General features: G+C 47.2%; 1 protein-coding gene across 2 annotated transcripts in view; it reads right to left on the minus strand.

Moving 5' to 3' along the window:
* Positions 1–3089: 3089 nt before the first annotated feature.
* The window catches only part of LOC134349822 (E3 ubiquitin ligase RNF121), an 88448-nt gene continuing 69528 nt past the window's right edge, over positions 3090–22009 (minus strand). The window contains exon 9 of one of the 2 annotated variants that reach the window (XM_063054741.1): positions 3090–4067. In XM_063054741.1, the coding sequence (XP_062910811.1) occupies positions 3947–4067 (121 nt within the window). In that variant the 3' untranslated portion in view covers positions 3090–3946. The remainder of the gene's footprint in view (positions 4068–22009) is intronic. The other variant, XM_063054740.1, reaches the window with a different exon arrangement.

The following is a 22009-nucleotide window of genomic DNA, read 5'->3' on the forward strand; positions in this document are numbered from 1 at the left end:
ATAGAGGGGGATGTCAGAGGTAGGATTCTTACGCGGAGAGTGGTGGCTGTGTGGAACATACGGCCAGGGGCAGTGGTTGAGGCAGATATATTAGGAACATTTAAGATATTCTTAGAAAGGCATGTAGATGATAGAAAAGTGGAAGACTATGCGGGAGGGTAGGGTTAGATTGATCTTAAGAGTAGGTTAAAGGGTCAGCACAACATTATTGGCTGAAGGGCCTGAACCGTGTAGTAATGTTCCAGGTTTTAAAACTCCTTGCCTCTCTACTCTCAGGGATTTATATGGCCTTGGCAAAGGACTCGCTGCAAGATGAAACCATGCATCTCTCTGCCTGTCAGACTCTGGGGTTTCCCTGGCCTGGGGATTTCGTTCCTTTAGTCCTGAACTCGGCCTTTTCTCCTTGGAGTGACGGAGGATGAGAGGTGACCTGATAGAGGTGTATAAGATGATGAGAGGCATTGATCGTGTGGATAGTCAGAGGCTTTTTCCCAGGGCTGAAATGGCTGCCACAAGAGGACACAGGTTTAAGGTGCTGGGGAGTAGGTACAGAGATGTCAGGGGTAAGTTTTTTACTCAGAGAGTGGTGGGTGTGTGGAATGGGCTGCCGGCAACGGTGGTGGAGGCGGATACAATAGGGTCTTTTAAGAGACTTTTGGATAGGTACATGGAGCTTAGTAAAATAGAGAGTTATGGGTAAAGCCTAGTAATTTCTAAGGTAGGGACATGTTTGGCTCAACTTTGTGGGCCAAAGGGCCTGTATTGTCCTGTAGGTTTTCTATGTTTCATGGACACAGACAGAATGCAACAGATACAACAGAACGTCTACGTTGTTTATTGATGTGAATTGCATCAGCTTCTTTCACAGGACCAGAACAGTGCAGTGTGTTTCAGCAGAGGCAGTACTGACCTCCCTGCCTCTGGGAGAGCGGGTGCAAACATTGTGATCACAAAAACCAGAGCCAGCACAAAGCAAAAGCAGGGCAACACACACAAAATGCTGGAGGAACTCAGCAGGTCAGGCAGCAGCTGTGGAGGGAAATACGCAAACAGTCAATGTTTCGGGCCAAGACCTTTCACCAGGACTGGAAAGGAAGTGGGGAGATGCCAGAATAAAAAGGTGAAGGGAGGGGAAGACAAGTTAGAAGGTGAAGACAGGTGGATAGGGGGATGAAGTGAGAAGCTGGGAGGTGATAGGTGGAAAAGGTAAAGGACTGAAGAAGGAATCTAATAGGAGAGAGTACAGAAAGGAAAGGAAGGGCACGAGGAGGAAGAAAGTCCAGAGTGGGGAATTGGAGAAAAGGGAAGGGAGGGGGACAATTATAGTAAATTGTTGAAATCTATATTCTAATTGACCAAAAGCATGTTTTTTAATCCAACCAACCCTGAGGATTCTGGCGGAGGTCCAGTCAATGCACAAAAACTAGATGTTGGTGTTTGGCCTAAATCAGTAGGTAACAGGAAAGTGAACCCTATACCAAAGAGAGCACACGGTGGGGTTTATTCAAATAAGGGCCAAACCATTGACTGGTTATTTCCCTCCGTAGATGCTACCCAACCTGCTGAGTTCCTCCAGTGTTTTGCGTGCGTTCCCCAAGGGCTGACTGGTCTGGTTGCTTCTATCCAGCCAGTCACAACAGGCATCTCAGTGAGTGATTGCAGAATGATCTTGAGCATCTACCTCCCCACGTGTGTGTTCATGCCCACCCCAAAGGCATGGAGTTACTTCACTGAGGGGGAGACATGAGGTGGGGGAACCTGGTCTCTCCTTTATCCAGCTGAATTGACACCACTTGGCAGATATTCCCTCCGGTGAAGTCCAATCCTCCCTCTTGCCTCAGAAACATCCTTGTCATCACACACATAAAAGCTCCCATTTCAGTGGTCAGTGTAACACTATTAGTGTCAGAAATTTATTATTTATTTACTGGAATTCAGCACGGAACAGGTCCTTCCAGCCTTTCAAGCCGCACCTTCCAGCAACCCCCCACCCGACTTTATCCTATCCTAATCATGGGATAATTTACAATGAGCAAATAACAACCTACCAACTGGTCCATCTTTGGGCAATAGGAGGAAACCCACGCAGTCACAGGCAGAAAGTACAAACTCCTTACAGGCAGTGGAAGGAACTGAACCGGGTTGCTGGTACTGTAAAGCATCGTGCTGTGCTATGCTACCATGCCACTGCGACCCGGGTTCAATTCCTGCCATTGTCTGTAATGAGTCTGTTCTCCCCTTAACCACGTGGGTTTCCTCGCACATTCCAAAGATCTGTGGGTTAACTGACCATATGGGTGTAGTTGGGTGACATGCACTCACTGGGCTGGAAGGACCTGTTACCGGGCTGTAAAGAAGTGCACACCGGATAGTTACCTGTTTCACCTATGTTCACCTCCACCTGGAGAAAACCTGGCTGCAGGTAGACTCTGGAGGGAGAGGAGAGGACGCAATCCCAATGATTAATGCCCAAGTAATCCAATACGAAAGATCAGAGAGTGTAAAAATACAGCCTTTTCTCTATATACATCTGTGATGTAAAAAAGGATGGGTTTAAACCTTTTGAGAATGTTCTGTTTCTTGTGTAACTGGAACCCTGACCCTCCCTACCCCCACTCCGTCCTCTCCTCCTCTTCTCTTTTGCAGGCCAGTGAATGGGATCTTATTCCCCTCTCCAATCAGCAGAGTTTTGTTCAATCTCCAGTCTTCCAGTGGCCACGCATTTCAATTCGACTTCTCATTCTGATTCTGACGTTGGTCGATGGCCTCCTCTACTGCCATGAGGAGGTCCCTCTCAGGTTGCAGGAGCAGTATCTTGTATTCCTTCTGGGGAGTCTTCAGTCTGATAGCATGAACATTGATTTCTCTAACTTGTCCCTATTCCCTTTCACTCTTTTTCCATTCCTCCCTCACCCCTTCTCACTTCCTTCCCTTCCTCCCATGGACCGCTGACCTCTCCTCTCAGATTTGTTCTTCCTCAGCCCTTTACCTTTTCCACCTCCCACCTCCCCCACCCAGCTGGTCTCAACTATCAACTTCAGCTTGTATTCCCTCTTCCCCACCCCTCACCTTCTCATTCTGGTCCTAATGAAGAATCTTGGCCAGAAACATGGACTGTTCATTCTCCTCCATTGATGCTGCCTGACCTGCTGAATTGTGTGAGTGAGTATGATTCAACCCCTGAGCCGGTGGATACCACAGGATTCCCAGAATTTACTAGAGAGCTGATGACTGCCCTAACCCTACATCAGCAGCTAGTATTACTGCTTACCTCATGTTGCTATTTTACACCCTGACACCACAAAGAGGGAAACACCACGTTTGTTGCTCAATTCCAGGATTTAAGTTACGCCTGGTCCCGCAAACCAATCAGTAGATACCCGAAACATGCAAAGTGCTGGGAACCCATTTATTCATTTTTTAAAAAAGAAATTCTCAACTTCCAGTCTGAAGGCAGGTTGAATCTTCTGAAGAAACGAAACAGCATCCAGGCCTGCAATTTCGGATTTAGTCACCACAACAACCTGCATGCCCGGAGAGGCCATCCAGTCCCTTGAGACTGCTGGTCAGGAACAGGAAGAGGAGGAGGCCGCTGAGGATGTTAGACACAGAGCTGGCTTGCTGGCCCCACAAATGTAGCACAGGCTTGGGAGGTTGTCCAGACCCACAGGCTGATCCACTCGGAGATGGGAGATGTCAAAGTTGGTGTTGGAAATCTTCACGTCCTTTAGGAGGAGAGAGGAGGAGGGAGAGATACGGTGGTCAGCAAAGCCAGCCTGCTTGCTCCTCTTGTCCAAATGGCAGGAGGTGAGTACTCCCTTCTCTTCCTCCGCCAGGGGCGTCCCACAACTTAACAAAACATTCTGATTGGTTCAAATCCATGGAATTGGTGTTTCAGGAGATGGGGGAGTGGATGAGGGTTTAAAAACTCAGGAGAAGTAGCCACTTATTCCAGTCCCAGACTGTAGTTGATACCCTGTACCAGTCCGATGATCACAGGTTGCCAAGCAACCAAGTAACGCAACCAGTCCAGCAACTGGCCATACATAACATGAGGTCGCTCCCAGCTGAGGAAGGGGGATGTTAAGGAAATTAGCAAGCAAGATTCGACAGGAAGGGGATACAGCCAACTTCCTGAATTTTAAAGGGCACACAGTTGTAAAGGTCAGTGATGCATGTGAAATGGCTCATTCGACATACAGCGTGGAACAGCTCATGGTTTCCGCTGCAGCTGACTCTAAAATTTCTATGGAACCACAGAGGTAGAACACAACTTCAAGCAATGGGCAAGAATTCAGAATTATGCTAAAGGCCATACGACCTAGGAGCAGAATTAAGCCATTTTGCTCTGTCCATCCATCACGGCTGATTTATTTTCCTTCGCAACCCCATTCTCCTGCCTTCTCCCCATAACCCTTGTCAACCTGACTAATGAAGAATCTATACCCAATGCCAATGACTTGGCCTCCACAGCCACTATGGCAAAGAATTCCACAGGTTCACTACTCTTCTAGCTAAGGAAATTCCTCCTCACCTCTGTTTTAAAGGGATGTCCTTCTATTCTAAGGCTGTGCCCTAGACTCCCCCACCATAGGAAACATCCTCCACATGCACTCTAACTAGGCCTCCCAATAATGAGAGGTTTCAGTGAGAACCCTCTACATTCTTCTTAACTCCAGTGAGTAGAGGCTCAGAACCATCAAACACTCCTCATATGTTAATCCTTTCACTCCTGGAATCATTCTCTCGAACCTCCTCTGGACCCTCTCCAATGTCACTGACCCTACCAGCTTGGGGTGGGGGTGGGGGGGAGGTCCAGAGTTTGGAGTTCATTTCCAATGCTGTCTGTAGGAGTTTGAATGCTCTCCCCGTGACCAAGTGGGTTTCCACTGGGCACTCCAATTTCCTCCCACATTCCAAAGACATACTGGTCAGTACGTTAACTGGTCATTGTAAGTTGTCCTGCAAGCAGGCTAAGGTTAAATAGGTGGGTTGCTGGGCAGTGTGGCTCAGTGGGCTGGGAAGGCCTGTTTCACACTGTATCTCTAAATAATAAAAAAGTATAGAAAGGGTGTCATTAACCTAGAAAGCACCTAAGACATAGGAGCAAAATTAGCCCATTCAACCCACTGAGTCTCCCCCGCCCTGACCAATCAAGACTCCATCAAATCTCCCTTTTACATATACCCACTGACTTGGCCTCCACAGCCTTTGGTGGCAATGTAAGTTTTTTTTACATAGAGAGTGGTGGGTGCATGGAATGTGCTGCCTGGGGTGTGCAAGAGGCAGAGCATTTAAGAAACTCTTAGATAGGCACATAGATGAAAGTGTAATGGAAGGTCATGTGGGAAGGAAGGGTTAAGATTGATCTTGGAGTAAGTTAAAAAGCTAAAGGGTCTGCGCCATTCCACACTCAGTGGCCACTTTATTAGGTACCCCCTGTACTTATATGGCCACTGAGTGTGCACGCTTGTAGCCCATCCATGTCAAGGTTTGATGTGCTGTGCATTCAGAGATGCTCTTCTGCACACCACTGTTGTAATACGTGAGTTACTGTCACCTACAGACAGCCTGAGCCAGTCTGACTTCTCATTAACAAGGTGTTTTCACTCACAGAACTGCCACTCACTGGATGTTTTTTTTGGGGTTTTTGCACCATTCTCCGTAAACTCTAGAGATTGTTGTGCGTGAAAATCCCAGATCAGCAGCTTCTGAGACATTCACACCACTCCCTCTGGCACCAACAATTATTTCACAGTCAAAGTCACTAAGATCACATTTCCTCCCTAGTCTGGTGTTTGGTCTGAACAACTGAACCTCTTCACCACGTCTGCATGCTTTTATGTATTGAGTTGTTGCCACATGATTGGCTAATTAGATATTTGCATGACCAAGCAGGATTGGACTGCGGCGCAGACATTCCCGTGCAGGTCCAGAGTGGAATGGTCATTGTCAGAGTGGTAAGGCTTTGGCTCAACAGGCTTCGGCAAGAACAGGCAGAGGCAAGGTATACTTTCTGCTTATTTCTTTTTCCTATTTAACTCTTGAAACAATAGGGGGTATGTTTGCAGGGTCAGTATTCTGTTCTGGGTGTCAGATGTGGGATTTCCAGGAGACTTCCAGCCTGCCTAATGGCCACATCTGCACCAGGTGTGTTGAGATGCAGCTCCTTAGAGACTGCGTTAGGGAACTGGAGCTGCAGTTCAATGACCTTCGGGTTTTAAGTGATGCCTTTTTAGAGCAACTTGTGCTTGAGCCTGCTCAGGGAAAGGCTATCTTAGATTAGGTGTTGTGTAATAATCCAGATTTTATTAGGGAGCTTAATCTAAAGGAACCCTTAGGAGGCAGTTATCATAATATGATTGAATTTATACTGCAATTTTCAGTCAGATGTATTAGTATAGCAATGGAATAAAGGGAATTACAGAGGCATGAGAGAGGAGCTTGCCCAGGTGGATTGGAGGAGGATACTGGCAGGGATGATGGCAGAACAGAGATGGCTGAAGTTTCTGGGAACAGTTCACAAGGCACAGGATAGATATGTCCCACAGAAGAAGCTGTTCTCTAATGGCAGGGCTAGGCAACTGTGGCTGACAAGGGAAGTTAAGGACTGCATAAAATCCAAGGAAAGAGCATATAATGTAAAAAAAAAGTAAGTGGGAAATTGGATGATTGTGAAATTTTTAAAATCCAACAAAAGGCAACGAAGAGAGCTGAGAGAAGGGAAAGATGAGAGCAAACTAGCCAATAATATAAAGCCAGAAGTTTTTCAGTTATATAAAGAGTAAAACTAGAGAGCAGGCCATTCTGGACTGGGTATTGAGCAATGAGGAAGGGTTAGTTAGCAATCTTGTCCTGCGAGGCCCCTTGGGTAAGAGTGACCATAATATGGTGGAATTCTTCATTAAGATGGAGAGTGACATAGTTAATTCAGAAACAAAGGTTCTGAACTTAAAGAAGGGTAACTTTGAAGGTATGAGACGTGAATTAGCTAAGATAGACTGGCAAATGATACTTAAAGGGTTGACGGTGGGAATGCAATGGCAAACATTTAAAGCTCACATGGATGAACTACAACAATTGTTCATCCCAGTTTGGCAAAAGAACAAACCAGGGAAGGTAGTGCACCTGTGGCTGACAAGGGAAATTAGGGATAGTATCAATTCCAAAGAAGAAACATACAAATTAGCCAGAAAAAGCAGCACACCTGAGGACTGGGAGAAATTCAGAGTCCAGCAGAGGAGGACAAAGGGCTTAATTAGGAAAGGGAAAAAAGATTATGACAGAAAGCTGGCAGGGAACATAAAAACTGACTGTAAAAGCTTTTATAGATATGTGAAAAGAAAAAGATTGGTTAAGACAAATGTAGGTCCCTTACAGTCAGAAACAGGTGAATTGATCATGGGGAACATGGACATAGCAGACCAATTGAATAACTACTTTGGTTCTGTCTTCACTAAGGAGGACATAAACAATCTTCCGGAAATAGTAGGAGACCAAGGGTCTAGTGAGATGGAGGAACTGCGAGAAATACATGTTAGTAGGGAAGTGGTGTTAGGTAAATTGAAGGGATTGAAGGCAGATAAATCCCCAGGGCTAGATGGTCTGCATCCCAGAGTGCTTAAGGAAGTAGCCTGAGAAATAGTGGATGCATTAGTGATAATTCTTCAAAACTCTTTAGATTCTGGATTAGTTCCTGAGGATTGGAGGGTGGCCAATGTATCCCCGCTTTTTAAAAAAGGAGGGAGAGAGAAACGGGGGAATTATAGACCGGTAAGCCTGACATTTTTTGAGGATGTAACTAGTAGAGTGGATAGAAGAGAACCAGTGGATGTGGTATATTTGGATTTTCAAAAGGCTTTTGACAAGGTCCCACACAGGAGATTAGTGTGCAAACTTAAAGCACACGGTATTGGGGGTATGGTATTGATGTGGATAGAGAATTGGTTGGCAGACAGGAAGCAAAGAGTGGGAATAAACGGGACCTTTTCAGAATGGCAGGCAGTGACTAGTGGGGTACCGCAAGGCTCAGTGCTGGGACCCCAGTTGTTTACAATATATATTAATGACTTAGATGAGGGAATTAAATGCAGCATCTCTAAGTTGGCGGATGACACGAAGCTGGGCGGCAGTGTTAGCTGTGAGGAGGATGCTAAGAGGATGCAGGGTGACTTGGATAGGTTAGGTGAGTGGGCAAATTCATGGCAGATGCAATTTAATGTGGATAAATGTGAGGTTATCCACTTTGGTGGCAAGAACAGGAAAACAGATTATTATCTGAACGGTGGCTGATTAGGAAAAGGGGAGGTGCAACGAGACCTGGGTGTCATTGTACAACAGTCATTGAAAGTGGGCATGCAGGTACAGTAGGCGGTGAAAAAGGCGAATGGTATGCAGGCATTCATAGCAAGAGGATTCGAGTACAGGAGCAGGGAGGTACTATTGCAGTTGTACAAGGCCTTGGTGAGACCACACCTAGAGTTTTGTGTGCAGTTTTGGTCCCCTAATCTGAGGAAAGACATTCTTGCCATAGAGGGGGTACAAAGAAGGTTCACCAGATTGATTCCTGGGCTGGCAGGACTTTCAAATGACTAGGCTTATACTCTCTGGAATTTAGAAGATTAAGGGGGCATCTGATTGAAACGTATAAAATTCTAAAGGGATTGGACAGGCTAGATGCAGGAAGATTGTTCCTGATGTTGGGGAAGTCCAGAACGAGGGGTCACAGTTTGAGGATAAAGGGGAAACCTTTTAGGACCGAGATGAGGAAAAACTTCTTCACACAGAGAGTGGTGAATCTGTGGAATTTTCTGCCACAGGAAACAGTTGAGGCCAGTTCATTGGCTATATTTAAGAGGGAGTTAGATATGGCCCTTGTGGCTAAAGGGATCAGGGGGTATGGAGAGAAGGCAGGTACAGGGTTCTGAGTTGGATGATCAGCCATGATCATACTGAACGGCGGTGCAGGCTTGAAGGGCCGAATGGCCTACTCCTGAACCTATTTTCTATGTTTCTAAAAGGGAGGTGAGAGTTGATATTGGACCACTGGAAAATGTTGCTGGTGAGGTAGTAATGGGGGACAAAGAAATGACAAATTAACTTAATAAGGACTTTGCATCAATCTTCACTGTGGACCACACTAACAGTGTCCCAGAGGTCTATGAATGTCTGGGAGCAGGAGTGAGCACCATTGCTATTACAAAGGAAAATGTGCTAGGCAAACCGAAAAGTCTTAAGGTGGATAAGTTACCTGGACCAGATAGATTACATCCCACAGTTCTGTAAGAGTATGCTGAAGAGATTGAAGATGCATTTGTTATGGTCTTTCCGGAATCACTTGATTCTGGCATGGTTCCAGAGACTTGAAAGTTGCAAATGTCATTCCTCTCTTTAAGAAGGGAGGAAGGCAAAAGCAAGGAAATTATAAGCAAGTTAGCCTAATCTCAGTGGTTGGGAAAGTGTTAAGAGTCCATTAGTAAGGAGTATTGTCAACAGTTTTGGGCCCCATATCTCAGAAAGTATATGTTGTCATTGCAAAGGGTCCAGAGAAGGGTCACGAGGGTGATTTTGGGAAGGGCTTTAATATATGAGGAATGTTTGGCAGGTCTGGGTCTATACTCACGGGAATTTAAAAAAATACTTTGTCACGAAGGGTCTCGGCCTGAAACTTCGACTGTACCCCTTCCTAGAGATGCTGCCTGGCTTGCTGCGTTCACCAGCAACTTTGAGGAATGTTGAAGGGACTACGTAGGGTGGATGTGGAGAGGATGTTTCCTATCGTGAAGGTGTCCAGAACTAGAGGGCACAGCCTCAAAATGAGGGGAGACCCTTTAGAACAAAGTTGAAAAGGAACTTTTTTAGCCAAAGAGCAGTGAATCTGTGGAATGTCTGCTGCAGACGGGTGTGGAAGTTGAGACCCCGGGTATACTTAAAGCAAAAATTGATAGTTTTCTGATTGGTCAGGGCATCAAAGATTATGGCGAGAAGGCAGGTGTATGGGGTTGAATGGGATCTGGGATCAACCATGCTGGAATGGTGGAACAGACTAGATGGGCTGAATGGCCTAATTCTGCTTGCCTTATGGCGTACAGGTGTTCTTAATAAATGGCCACTGAGTGTATGCTCCATGTTAAAAGATCAGCACAACATTGTGAGCTGCAGCAACACAGGATTGGTGAGGCATGTTGCTGCAAAACTTCGTTTGCAGAGTCTGGTCAATCTCTTCCAACTAAAGGGAAACTTTATTTAAAAATTTCCTGCTTGTTTGTTCTTTGTTCCTCTTTACTGGATGAAAAAAAAGGTTTCAGCTTAATTTTTGTCTAAAATATTAGCTCCTGTTTCAGTTCATAGGTTCCTTACTTTGTCTGTGCAGTGAGAGAGAGACTGTCTTTTGGCCAGGAAGCCTTACTCCTCTGTTGAATTGGAAAGGTTTAGTGGGCTTGTATGTGGGCGTTACATTCCACAAACTCTGGACCTTCACATGAATATTGCATGCGACTTTCAGGAACAAGATGCTTGAAGGAGAGAAGCATTTACTCATAATTTCAGTCCTGTTCTGAGAAGCATACGTGAAACTGCTATGTAATGGCAAGTCTCACGAATGAGGCATTTGAGCATGACTAAAGCACTGGGATTAGGGGTAAACTGCAGCATGCTTTTCAGTAAGGATAAGTGATAACTGCTGGGATACAAAGATAGGGAATTAACCTTCCACCTACCTTTTCTCAGTCCAGCCAAGGAACCATTGACCAGAATGCTGTACCCTAGGCTCACCACCTTAGAAGTTTGTGAAGATTCAGTATATCATCTAAAACTTTTAATAAACTTCTATAGATGTGCAGTGGGGAGTATATTGATTGGTTGCATCACAGCCTGGTAGAGAGACGCCACTGCCGCTGAATGGAAAAGCCTACAAAAAATAGTGGAAACAGTCTAGTCCATCAAAGGTAACTCGCTCCACAGCACTGAGCACATGAACACAGAACACTGTCGCAGGAAAACAGCATCCATCCTCAAAGACCACTGGCATCCAGGCCAGGCTCTCTTCTCGCTGCTGCCATCAAGAAGGTGGTATGGGAGCCTCAGGACTTGCACCACCAGGTTCTGGAACAGTTATTACCCCTCAACCATCAGGCTCATGAACTAAAGGGGATAATTTCACTCACCCCAACACTGAACTGTTTTCACACAACCTACAGACTCTTTTAAGGGCTCTTCATCTCCTGTTCTCGATAGTTGTTTCTCATTTATTTATTATTATTAATTTGCTTGGTTTTTTTTGCAGTAAAATTAAAGTAAACAAAAACAACTACAGATACTGAAAATCTAAAATGCTGTTTCTTTGTATTTACTGTGAATGTCTGAAGAAAATGAATCTTAGGGTTGTACACGGTGACATATGTGTTTTGATAAGTGAACCAAAGAGATGACCAAACGTGTTCTTCTTCCGCCATGGTCTGGTCCTGTTAATTGTTGGAAGGGAGAGGAGGGTGGGAGAAAGAGGAAGGGCTTGTGGACTTGGATTGGGTCCATGGTCAAAACGGCACTGATCTCTTCTACATAAAGCAGATGTCATGAGATTATGGGCAGAGTTGAGATAAAGAGATCCTCTGTTGTATCCTATCTGCACTGACCATCAACCACTTGCTCACACTAAACTAATATTAACACAAAAGGCTCTGCATGCTGAAACTGGTGCCTGCTTGAGACACGGTCTTGCCACTCCTCGTCTCTCCCAGCTTTAGTGTATCCTTCCTTACCATTCAAATCCTCTCAATTCACATCTAACCCAGCCGTGCTCTCCACCCTCAAAATTTTTAATCAATTTCACTGCCACTGTAAGTTCACATCAGCTTCAGTTTTTAGACAATGGGTTTGAACGGTCTTATGCGCATTAAGGATTTGTACACTGATAACACATTTGACAGTTTTGATAACCTGCGCGGTAAGTATGGCCTTCCGCATAATCATTTTTTTTTTAAGTACCTGCAGATTCGCCACTTTGTCAAGGAAAAATTTCCCTCTTTTCCTGATCTACCACCTATGTTGTGGGAAAAACTTACTCTTAGCTTTAATGATAAAGGGCTGATCTCTATCAGCCCTTTATCATTAAAGCTAAGAGTGAGTTTTACTATACTCTCAGCTGATGTCTTTGGGAGTTCAAGATCTAAACAAAACTAAGACTAGGTGGGAGGATGACCTCAGTATGGATCTGGCTGAGGAATATTGGGCAAAAGTATTGAATAGGGTTCATTTCTCATCATCATGTGCTAGACTGGGGCTCATACAATTTAAAGTTTTACACAGGGTATATCTAAGTAAAGCCAGGCTTGCTGACATATATCCTGGGACAGACACTGGCTGTGACAGGTGTTCCTTCTCTCCAGCTGGTTTAGTACATGAATTTTGGTCATGCCCTCGGCCTGATGGCTATTGGGCACTGGTTTCTAAAATTATCAGTGAGGTTTTGGGGGTGACACTGAGACCTTGCCCGCTTATAGCTGTATTTGGTGTGGCAGATGCTGTTTTGGGTTTAAATGAAAACCAGTCGGATATCATTGCATTTACATCACTATTGGCCTGTAGGAGAATTTTGCTGGTCTGGAAATCTGCCACTTCCCCCATCTGCTGCTGCTTGGTTAGAGGACGTAATGTTTTTTCTGAAATTAGAAAAGATTAAATTCACTTTGAGGGGGTCTGTGAAAAAGTTTTATTCGAAATGGGGACCTTTCTTATCATATTTTGGGAGTCTTAAGAAATTACCTACTAGTTGAGGGCATTTGATTGTACTTGGGAAGTTGCCTCCCATTTAACACGCTTATAATTTACCTCACAGGGTGGTTGATGAATTGTAATATGAGTGTATTTTGGATCATCTGACATGCTGTGGATTTGTGTGGGCCTTCGTCTTGAAGTAGTGTGGGGGTATGGCTATGAAATGTCTGTACTTGTATTTGTGAATTTTTGTATTGTAAATACATTAGCTGCCATGGTATGTTCGGGGAGGGCGGGTGAGGGGAGGTTTATTTAGGGGTTAAAAAAAAAATTTTAAAAAGAGAAAAAAGATTCTGCATGCTGGAAAGCCAGAGCAACACACACAAAACACTGGAGGAACTCAGCAAGTCAGGCAGCATCTATGGAGGGGAATAAACAATCGATATTTTGGCCCAAGACTGGAAAAGAAGAAGAGAGAATACACCCTTGGTGGTCACCAGCTCTCATCCTCGCTGGTCTTTGTCCATGGCTCTTGCCAACCTGATATCTGTACATGGGAGCCACCGGCCTTCGACTGTGTAGTGGAGGCCTAGATTCTGGCCTAAATTTCAATTCCTCTACATCCCTGTCCTTAAAACTTAACCGAACTCCTGACTCAGGTCCTGATAATCCCCAAGTATTGCCTAGTTCTGGTCATCCCATTACAGGAAGAATGTTGAGGCTTTAGAGAGGGTGCCAAGGAGGTTTACTAGGATGCAGTGTGGATTAGAGGGCATGTGTTATAACAAAAGGGTGGACAAACTGGGGTTGATTTCTCTGGAGCAGCGGAGGCCAAAAGGAGATCTGATGGCTCTTTATATGATTATGAGAGACACAGATAGAGTAGAGAGATTATATTTTTCATAGGGTTAAAACGTCCAAAACCAGAAGGCATGTATTTAAGGTGAGAGGAGGCAATTTCAAAGGAGATGAGAGGGGCAATTTTTTTTTACACAGAGTGGTGGGTCATTGGATGGTGCTGCCTGGGTTGGTGGTAGAGGCAGATACATTAGGGACTTCTAAGAAACATTTAGATAGGCAAATGAATTTGAGGAAAATTGCGGGATATGGACATTGTGTCTGCAGAGGAGATTGGTTTAGTTAGCCATTTGATTACGGTACTAAGCTGACAGTGTATATGCTGTATTGGTCTGTCTTCTAAAATGGTCCCTCATAACAACCATGACCATGATGGACATCGCAGCCTGGCACCATCTTGACTACACTGGATGTAACTTTCAGCTGTTACCTAAGCTGTGTGCTCTGTACCATTCAAACTGAGTTTGGGGTCAGTGGGATCAAATCCCACTGCACGTTCTTGGCTGAAACTCCTAATGTGCTAATGGAGTTGATCTCTTAGACAGTTTAGCCTATGTGAACCACTCCACTTCTGCAGTGCTGATCTGAATCAGAATCAGGTTTATTAGCAGCAGCAGTTCAATGCAATACATTATATAGAAGAAAGAAGAAAAATAATAATAAATAAATAAATAAGTAAATCAATTATAGCCCACAGATACTGCCACAGATGAGGCAGGTGACGTTTGATAAGGCGAGCAACAAGCGGTCGGCGATGCTTTGGGCTGCATCATTTATGAATGCATGACTTGCATGCACAGCTGATGCGGAGAGTCGCAGAAGACCTCTGTAGAGAAACAGATCCTTCAGCCCACCTAGTCTGTGCTGAACTTTTAATCGGTATAGTCTCATCCACCTGCATGCCCTGCCCATCCAAACTGCTCTTAAATGTTGAAATGGTGACCCCACACCACCACTTCCGCTGGCAGCTCGTTCCACACTCCCACCACCCTCTGACTGAAGGAATTCCCCTCATGTTCCCTTAAACATTCCACTTTTCACCTTTAACCCATAACCACTAGTTCTAGTCTCAGCCACCCTCAGTGGAAAAAAGCCTGCTTGTATTTACCCTTTCTATAAGAGCATAAAACATAGAAGCATAATGTCACTTGGGCCTTTGAGTCTGCTCTGCCATTTCATCATGGTCGATCCATTTCCCTCTTATCCCCATTATCCTTCCTTCTCCCTATAACCTTTGACTTTCTTATTAATCAAGAACCTATCAAATTTCACTCAATGACTTGGCCTCCACCACTGTCTGTGGCAATGAATTCCACAGAATAATTCTGGCTAAAGTTCCTCCTCATCTATGTTGTAAATGAGTGCCCCTCAATTCTGAGGCTGTGTCCTCTGGTCCTAGACTCCTCCACTATAGGAAACATCTTCTTCACATTCACTCTATCTAGGGCTCCCATATGTAATGCCCTGGCTCACATCTTTACTGTTACACTATAGGTATTTCCCTTAGCCGCTCTGTAAGAGCTGCTGTTCTGCTTTCAGCCTGTTTGGGTTATTGTTGAAGATAAGGGATGATGTGGAATGAGGCGCCATCCAATTAGCAGGAGGTTTTCTTGGTGAGGGACAATAAGGTTGTGCTTCAGGTTTTTTTTTTGTTCAAGAGGAGATGAAGAGAGAAGACGCTGGGGAGAACTGGTCATAGCATATGATAGGTGGGAGAGTCGTTTGTTCGAGATGGATTATGAGTGACATTCAGAAGGTGGTACGTGCTTTCACGTTGATCGAGGGCCCAGTGTGTGAGTGACCAAGAAGTTCAAGATGAGTTCCAAATTGTGCACATTTGACTGTTTAATTAGAATGGGCCCTTTTCCTTTTGTTATTCCTTACTAGCCCTTCAGTTAAGATTCATAAATTCCTTTAATTGTATGCAGTGTACCGTCTGTAATTTCATGGCATCCACACACACCGAGGTTTGGGATGGGATCTCACCAGTTTGGGGGGGCTGGAAGTTGTCTTCCCTAGACTTGTGCAGCCGAGGAGACCAGGCTGTTTCATTCGGGGGGTATCGTCCGGGATCAATTTCATTGGATGCTGTGTGATTGCCGAGTGTTGATTCAGTGGGTTATGTGATTGCCCTGATCGTTCAGTTTAAGTCTGTGTTAAACTATTGTTCGATAAGTGATTACGATACATGGTTATGGATGCTGCAGGGGTGGAATGGAGGTTTGATAAAATGGTGGGCAAAGAGTTTGTTCTAGTTCAGACTAGTGCTGATATAGTGGCAGAACTGTCTGGTACTATTGGGGACCCGGGAAATGGGGGATGTGGGCTGTCCATACTTTCCGGGTGGAAAGGAGTGTAGGCAAGTGTGCCAAATCAGAAGGTAAAGTTTCCCATAGCTGGGGGTGTAGACTTTAAAGACAAGTTGCTCTCCTTTCTGCGGAGTGAGTGGAAGGAGTGGTCTGATGTGGAGGGTCTAATGACTGCTCCCGCAAGGGCTGAGCAGTTTCAGTTGGTACATGTTAACCCTTTCATTCCCAGAATAACTCTCGTGAACCTCCTCCTGCCTCTCTCCGGTGCCAGCACCTTTTCTTAAATAAGAGGCCTGAAACTGCTCACAATACTCCAGGTGAGGCCTCATCAACCTCGGCATTACATCCACACTTCTATATTCTAGTCCTCTTGAAATGAATGCTAACATTGCATTTGCCTTCCTCGCCACTGACTCAACCTGCAAATTAACCTTTAGGGAATCCTGCACAAGGACTTCCAAGTGCCTTTGCACCTCATGTTTTTGAATTTTCTCCCTGTTTAGAGAATAGTCTTTTACCAATGCATGACCATACACTTCCCAACACTGATTTCCATCTGCCACCTCTTTGCCCATTCCAGACATCCCACCCTGGAAAAACTCATTTCAGGGAGGTAGCACCATCAATTTGTGAGAGACTTCCGGAAGAGGTGGGATGTCTGCAATAGAGTAGCTCCTTAGTAGCAACCAGCTAGTTTAAATAACGTTAGCTATGCTAATGAACAAATGACGCCTGTTAAACTCACCTCAACACGTCTTTTACAGTCTTTACCCACCATGGGCAATAGAAAAGTCACTGTTGCAAACAGTGCAGCGAGTAACACTGTCATTATTTTTAACCCCTATTAGGCAGGGGTACACTTTAGTGTAGTCGGGGGTGACGTACGATTTATATTTTCTTTTTTTTGGAACACTCTCCCATGGGGCGCTTTCGCTTGGTCGCTCTCTCTCGCGCGCTTGCTCTCGGGCGCTCCCTCTCTCTCGTGGTTGCTCTCGGGCGCTCCCTCTCTCGCGCGCGGTTGCTCTCAGGCGCTCCCTCTCTCTCGCGCGGTTGCTCTCGGGTGCTCCCTCTCTCTCGCGTGCTTGCTCTCAGGCGCTCCCTCTCTCTCGCGCACTTGCTCTCGGGCGCTCCCTCTCGTGGTTGCTCTCGCGCTCTCTCTCTTGCTCTCAGGCGCTCCCTCACTCTCTCTCTTGCTCTCGGGCGCTCTCTCTCTCACGCACACGCTTGCTCTCGGGCGCTCCCTCTCTCTCGGGTTGCTCTCGGGCGCTCCCTCTCTCTCGCGCGCTTGCTCTCGGGCGCTCCCTCTCTCTCGCGCGATTGCTCTCGGGCGCTCCCTCTCCCTCGCGCGATTGCTCTCGGGCGCTCCCTCTCTCTCGCGCGATTGCTCTCGGGCACTCCCTCTCTCTCGCACGCTTGCTCTTGGGCGCTCCCTCTCTCTCTCGCGCGCTTGCTCTCGGGCACTCCCTCTCTCTCTCGCGGTTGCTCTCAGGCGCTCCCTCTCTCTCGCGCGGTTGCTCTCAGGCGCTCCCTCTCTCTCGTGCGGTTGCTCTCGGGCGCTCCCTCTCTCTCGCGCGGTTGCTCTCGGGCGCTCCCTCTCTCTCGGGTTGCTCTCGGGCACTCCCTCTCTCTCGCGCACTTGCTCTCAGGCGCTCCCTCTCTCTCGTGGTTGCTCTCGGGTGCTCCTTCTCTCTTGCGTGCTCTCTCTCTCTCTCACTCTCTCGCTTGCTCTCGGGCGCTCCCTCTCTCTCTCGCGCTTGCTCTCGGGCGCTCCCTCTCTCTCTCTCGTGCTTGCTCTCGGGCGCTCCCTCTCTCTCTCTTGCTCTCGGGCGCTCCCTCTCTCTCGTGGTTGCTCTCGGGTGCTCCTTCTCTCTCGTGGTTGCTCTCTCTCTCTCTTGCTCTCGGGCGCTCCCTCTCTCGCGCGCACACGCTTGCTCTTGGGTGCTCCCTCTCTCTCATGGTTGCTCTCGGGCGCTCCTTCTCTCTTGCGTGCTCCCTCTCTCTCTCACGGTTGCTCTCGGGCGCTCCCTCTCTCTCTCGCGCTTGCTCTCGGGCGCTCCCTCTCTCTCGTGGTTGCTCTCGGGTGCTCCTTCTCTCTTGCGTGCTCCCTCTCTCTCGCGTGGTTGCTCTCGGGCGCTCCCTCTTTCTCGGGTTGCTCTCGGGCGCTCCCTCTCTCTCTCTCTCTCTTGCTCTCGGGCGCTCCCTCTCTCTCGGGTGCTCCTTCTCTCTTGCGTGCTCCCTCTCTCTCGTGCGGTTGCTCTCGGGCGCTCCCTCTCTCTCGCGCGGTTGCTCTCGGGCGCTCCCTCTCTCTCGCGCGGTTGCTCTCAGGCGCTCCCTCTCTCTCGTGGTTGCTATCGCGCTCTCTCTCTTGCTCTCGGGCGCTCCCTCTCTCTCTCTCGTGGTTGCTCTCGGGCGCTCCCTCTCTCTCGTGGTTGCTCTCGCGCTCTCTCTCTTGCTCTCAGGCGCTCCCTCTCTCTCTCTCGCGCGCTCCCCTCTCTCTCTCTCTCTCTCGCGGTTGCTCTCGGGCGCTCCCTCTCTCTCGCGCGGTTGCTCTCGGGCGCTCCCTCTCTCTCGCGCGGTTGCTCTCGGGCGCTCCCTCTCTCTCGCGCGGTTGCTCTCGGGCACTCCCTCTCTCTCGTGGTTGCTCTTGCGCTCTCTCTCTTGCTCTCGGGCGCTCCCTCTCTCTCTCGTGGTTGCTCTCGCGCTCTCTCTCTTGCTCTCAGGCGCTCCCTCTCTCTCTCTCGCGCGCTCCCTCTCTCTCTCTCTCGCGGTTGCTCTCGGGCGCTCCCACTCTCTCTCGCGGTTGCTCTCGGGCGCTCCCTCTCTCTCGTGCGGTTGCTCTCGGGCGCTCCCTCTCTCTCGGGTTGCTCTCGGGCGCTCCCTCTCTCTCTGGTTGCTCTCGGGCGCTCCCTCTCTCTCGGGTTGCTCTCGGGCGCTCCCTCTCTATCGCGCGCTTGCTCTTGGGCGCTCTCTCTCTCGCGCTCTTGCTCTCGGGCGCTCCCTCTCTCTCGCGCGGTTGCTCTCAGGCGCTCCCTCTCTCTCTCGCGCTTGCTCTCGGGCGCTCCCTCTCTCTCGTGGTTGCTCTCGGGTGCTCCTTCTCTCTTGCGTGCTCTCTCTCTCTCTCGTGGTTGCTCTCGGGCACTCCCTCTCTCTCGTGGTTGCTCTCGGGCGCTCCTTCTCTGTCGGGCGCTCCCTCTCTCTTGTGATTGCTCTCGCGCTCTCTCTCTTGCTCTCGGGCACTCCCTCTCTCTCGTGGTTGCTCTCGGGCACTCCCTCTCTCTCGTGGTTGCTCTCGGGCGCTCCTTCTCTGTCGGGCGCTCCCTCTCTCTTGTGATTGCTCTCGCGCTCTCTCTCTTGCTCTCGGGCACTCCCTCTCTCTCGTGGTTGCTCTCGGGCGCTCCCTCTCTCTCGCGTACAATGTCGACGTACAATGTAAAAAGAAGCGGTCCCAACACAGACCCCTATAGAACACTAGTCAGAAAAGGGTCCCTTTATTCCCTCTCTTTTCCTCCTATCAATCATCCAATGCTCTATCCATGCTATCATCTTTCCTGTAATACCCTGGGCTCTCATCATGTTTAGCAGCCTCATGTGCAGCACCGTTTCAAAGGCTATCCATACCCCTTCATAATTTTGTCTACCTCTATCAAATCTGCCCTCATTCTCTTACACATCGGGAAATGAAGTCTGAACCTATTCAACCTTTGTCTATAACTCAGGTCCTCAAGGCCTGGCAACATCCTTGTAAATTTTCTCTGCATGAGAGTTGTAATTTCAGCACCATCTGCAAGCTCTTTCCTCTGACCACGTTCGGTAGGGATAATATGATTTTTGTGAAATCCTTGAACCTTTGACTATTCACCTGCTTATCATTTAATTGGCGATGAAATTATTCCGACATGATGATGTTACCGCTCACACAGCTGTCCTCACTGAAGGAGCAACAGAGGAAAGGATGAAGTTTCAAGTTCCTGAGTGTCAATATGTCTGAAGATCTATTTTGGGCCCAAAGTATTGGGCATTCATTTCTTGAGGAATAGAGTATAGGAGCAGGGATGTGATGTTGAGGCACTGTATTCCTTGGAGTTTAGAAGAATGAGGGGGGACCTCATAGAAACATTTTGAATGTTAAAAGGCATGGACAGAATGGATGTGGCAAAGTTGTTTCCCATGATGGGGGAGTCTAGTACGAGAGGGCATGACTTAAAGATTGAAGGGTGCCCATTCAGAACAGAAATGCGAAGAAATTTTTTTAGTCAGAGGGTGGTGAATCTATGGAATTTGTTGACAGGGCAGCAGTGGAGGCCAACTCATTGGGTGTATTTAAGGCAGAGATTGATAGGTATCTGAGTAGCCAGGGCATCAAAGGTTATGGTGAGAAGGTGGGGGAGTGGGACTAAATAGGAGAATGGATCAGCTCATGATAAAATGGCGGAGCAGACTCGATGGGCCGAATGGCCTACTTCTGCTCCTTTGTCTTATGGTCTTATGGATACATTTGCAGTGGCTATATTCATTTGGAGCTTGGGGAGATTTGGTTTCTTTCTCACAAGTCTCTACAGATGTACCATGGAGCACATTCTAACTGGTTGCATCACTGTCTGGTGTGGAGATGCAACTGCACAGGATTGCAATAAAGCTGCAGAAAGTTGCAGATTCAGCTCCATCATTGGCATCAGTCTTCCCACTGTCAAGGACGTCTTCAAAAGGTGATGCCTCAGAAAGGTGGCATCCATCATTCAGGACCCCCATCACCCAGGACATGCCCTCTTCTCATTGCTACCATCAAGGAGGAGGTATAGGAGTGTGATGACACACACTCAACGTTTTAGCAACAGCTTCTTCCCCTCCACCCTCAGATTTATGAACAGACAATGAACTACCTCATGTTTTTTTTTTGCTTTTTGATATAATACATAGCTTTTTGAATTATAATTTATTGCATTGTACTGCTGCTGCAAAACAAATTTCAGTCCTGATGAAGAGGCTTAGCCCAAAACGTTACCACTTATTCCCATCCATAGATGCTGCCTGACCTGCTAAGTTTCTCCAGCACATTGTGTGTTTCCCTTCAGACTTCCAGCATCTACAGTACCTCTTGTGGCCAGAGATGTTAAATCAGCTGCTCTCAGGTATTTGAGCTGCTTTTTGAAATGTGTCTGAGGGAACCATACTGTATTGCTTTATAGGGCACAGGACACTTCAGTCCATAATGTTGTGCCACCTTTTAACCTTCTCTCGGGCAAATCTATCCCTTCTCTCCCGCATAGCCCTCCATTTTGCTTTCATCCACGTGCCTAAGAGTCTCTTAAATGCCCCGAATGCAGTTGGGCAGCACAGTAGCATAATGCCATTCTAGTGCCCATAACCCAGATTCAACTCCCGCTCCTGTCTGTAAGGAATTTGTACGTTCTCCCCGTGACCACGTGCTTCCTCCGGGTGCTCTGGTTTCCTCCCACACTCCAAAGACGCACGAGTTAGTAGGTTAATTGGTCACGTGGGTGTAATTGGGCAATGTGGGCTCGTTACCTTGTTAACTCCAAAGCTTCAACCTCCTTCCTGTAATGAAGCGAACAGAACTGAATGCAAAATTCCAGATGCCGCCTAACCAGAGATTTAGAGTTTTATAGGGCTGTGGTTCACCAACAGAGATCAGATATTTCTATGGACATCACAGTGGTGCAGTGGCTAGCATGACACTATTACATCTCCTAGCTTTCCTGAGTTTCGAATTCAATTCCAATGCCACCTGTAAGGAGTTTGTATGTCCTACCAGTAAACCGTGCAACTTTCTTCTGCATTCCCCAGTTTCCTCCCATAGTCCAAAGTCGTACCAGCTAGTAGTTTAAATCAGGGGACTAAACCTTTTTTGCACTGCAGACTGGTTTAATATTGACAATATTCTTGCGGACCAGCCGACCGGGGTGGGGGGGGGGTTGGTGTTGTTCAAGTAGGGTTGAACTCACCTCAACATGTCTTTTACAGTTAGGGTTGCCAACGTTCTCACTCCCAAATAAGGGACAAAAGTAGCAGTCAAATCCTGGGACACTTTACCCCAGGAAAGACTACCATGACCATGAAGCCTTGCGTGGGCGCATGCGTGACGTGTGCATGCGCGTACGTGCCGATTT

This window comes from Mobula hypostoma, chromosome 7, assembly GCF_963921235.1.
Source record: "Mobula hypostoma chromosome 7, sMobHyp1.1, whole genome shotgun sequence".
Lineage (NCBI taxonomy): Eukaryota > Metazoa > Chordata > Chondrichthyes > Myliobatiformes > Myliobatidae > Mobula > Mobula hypostoma.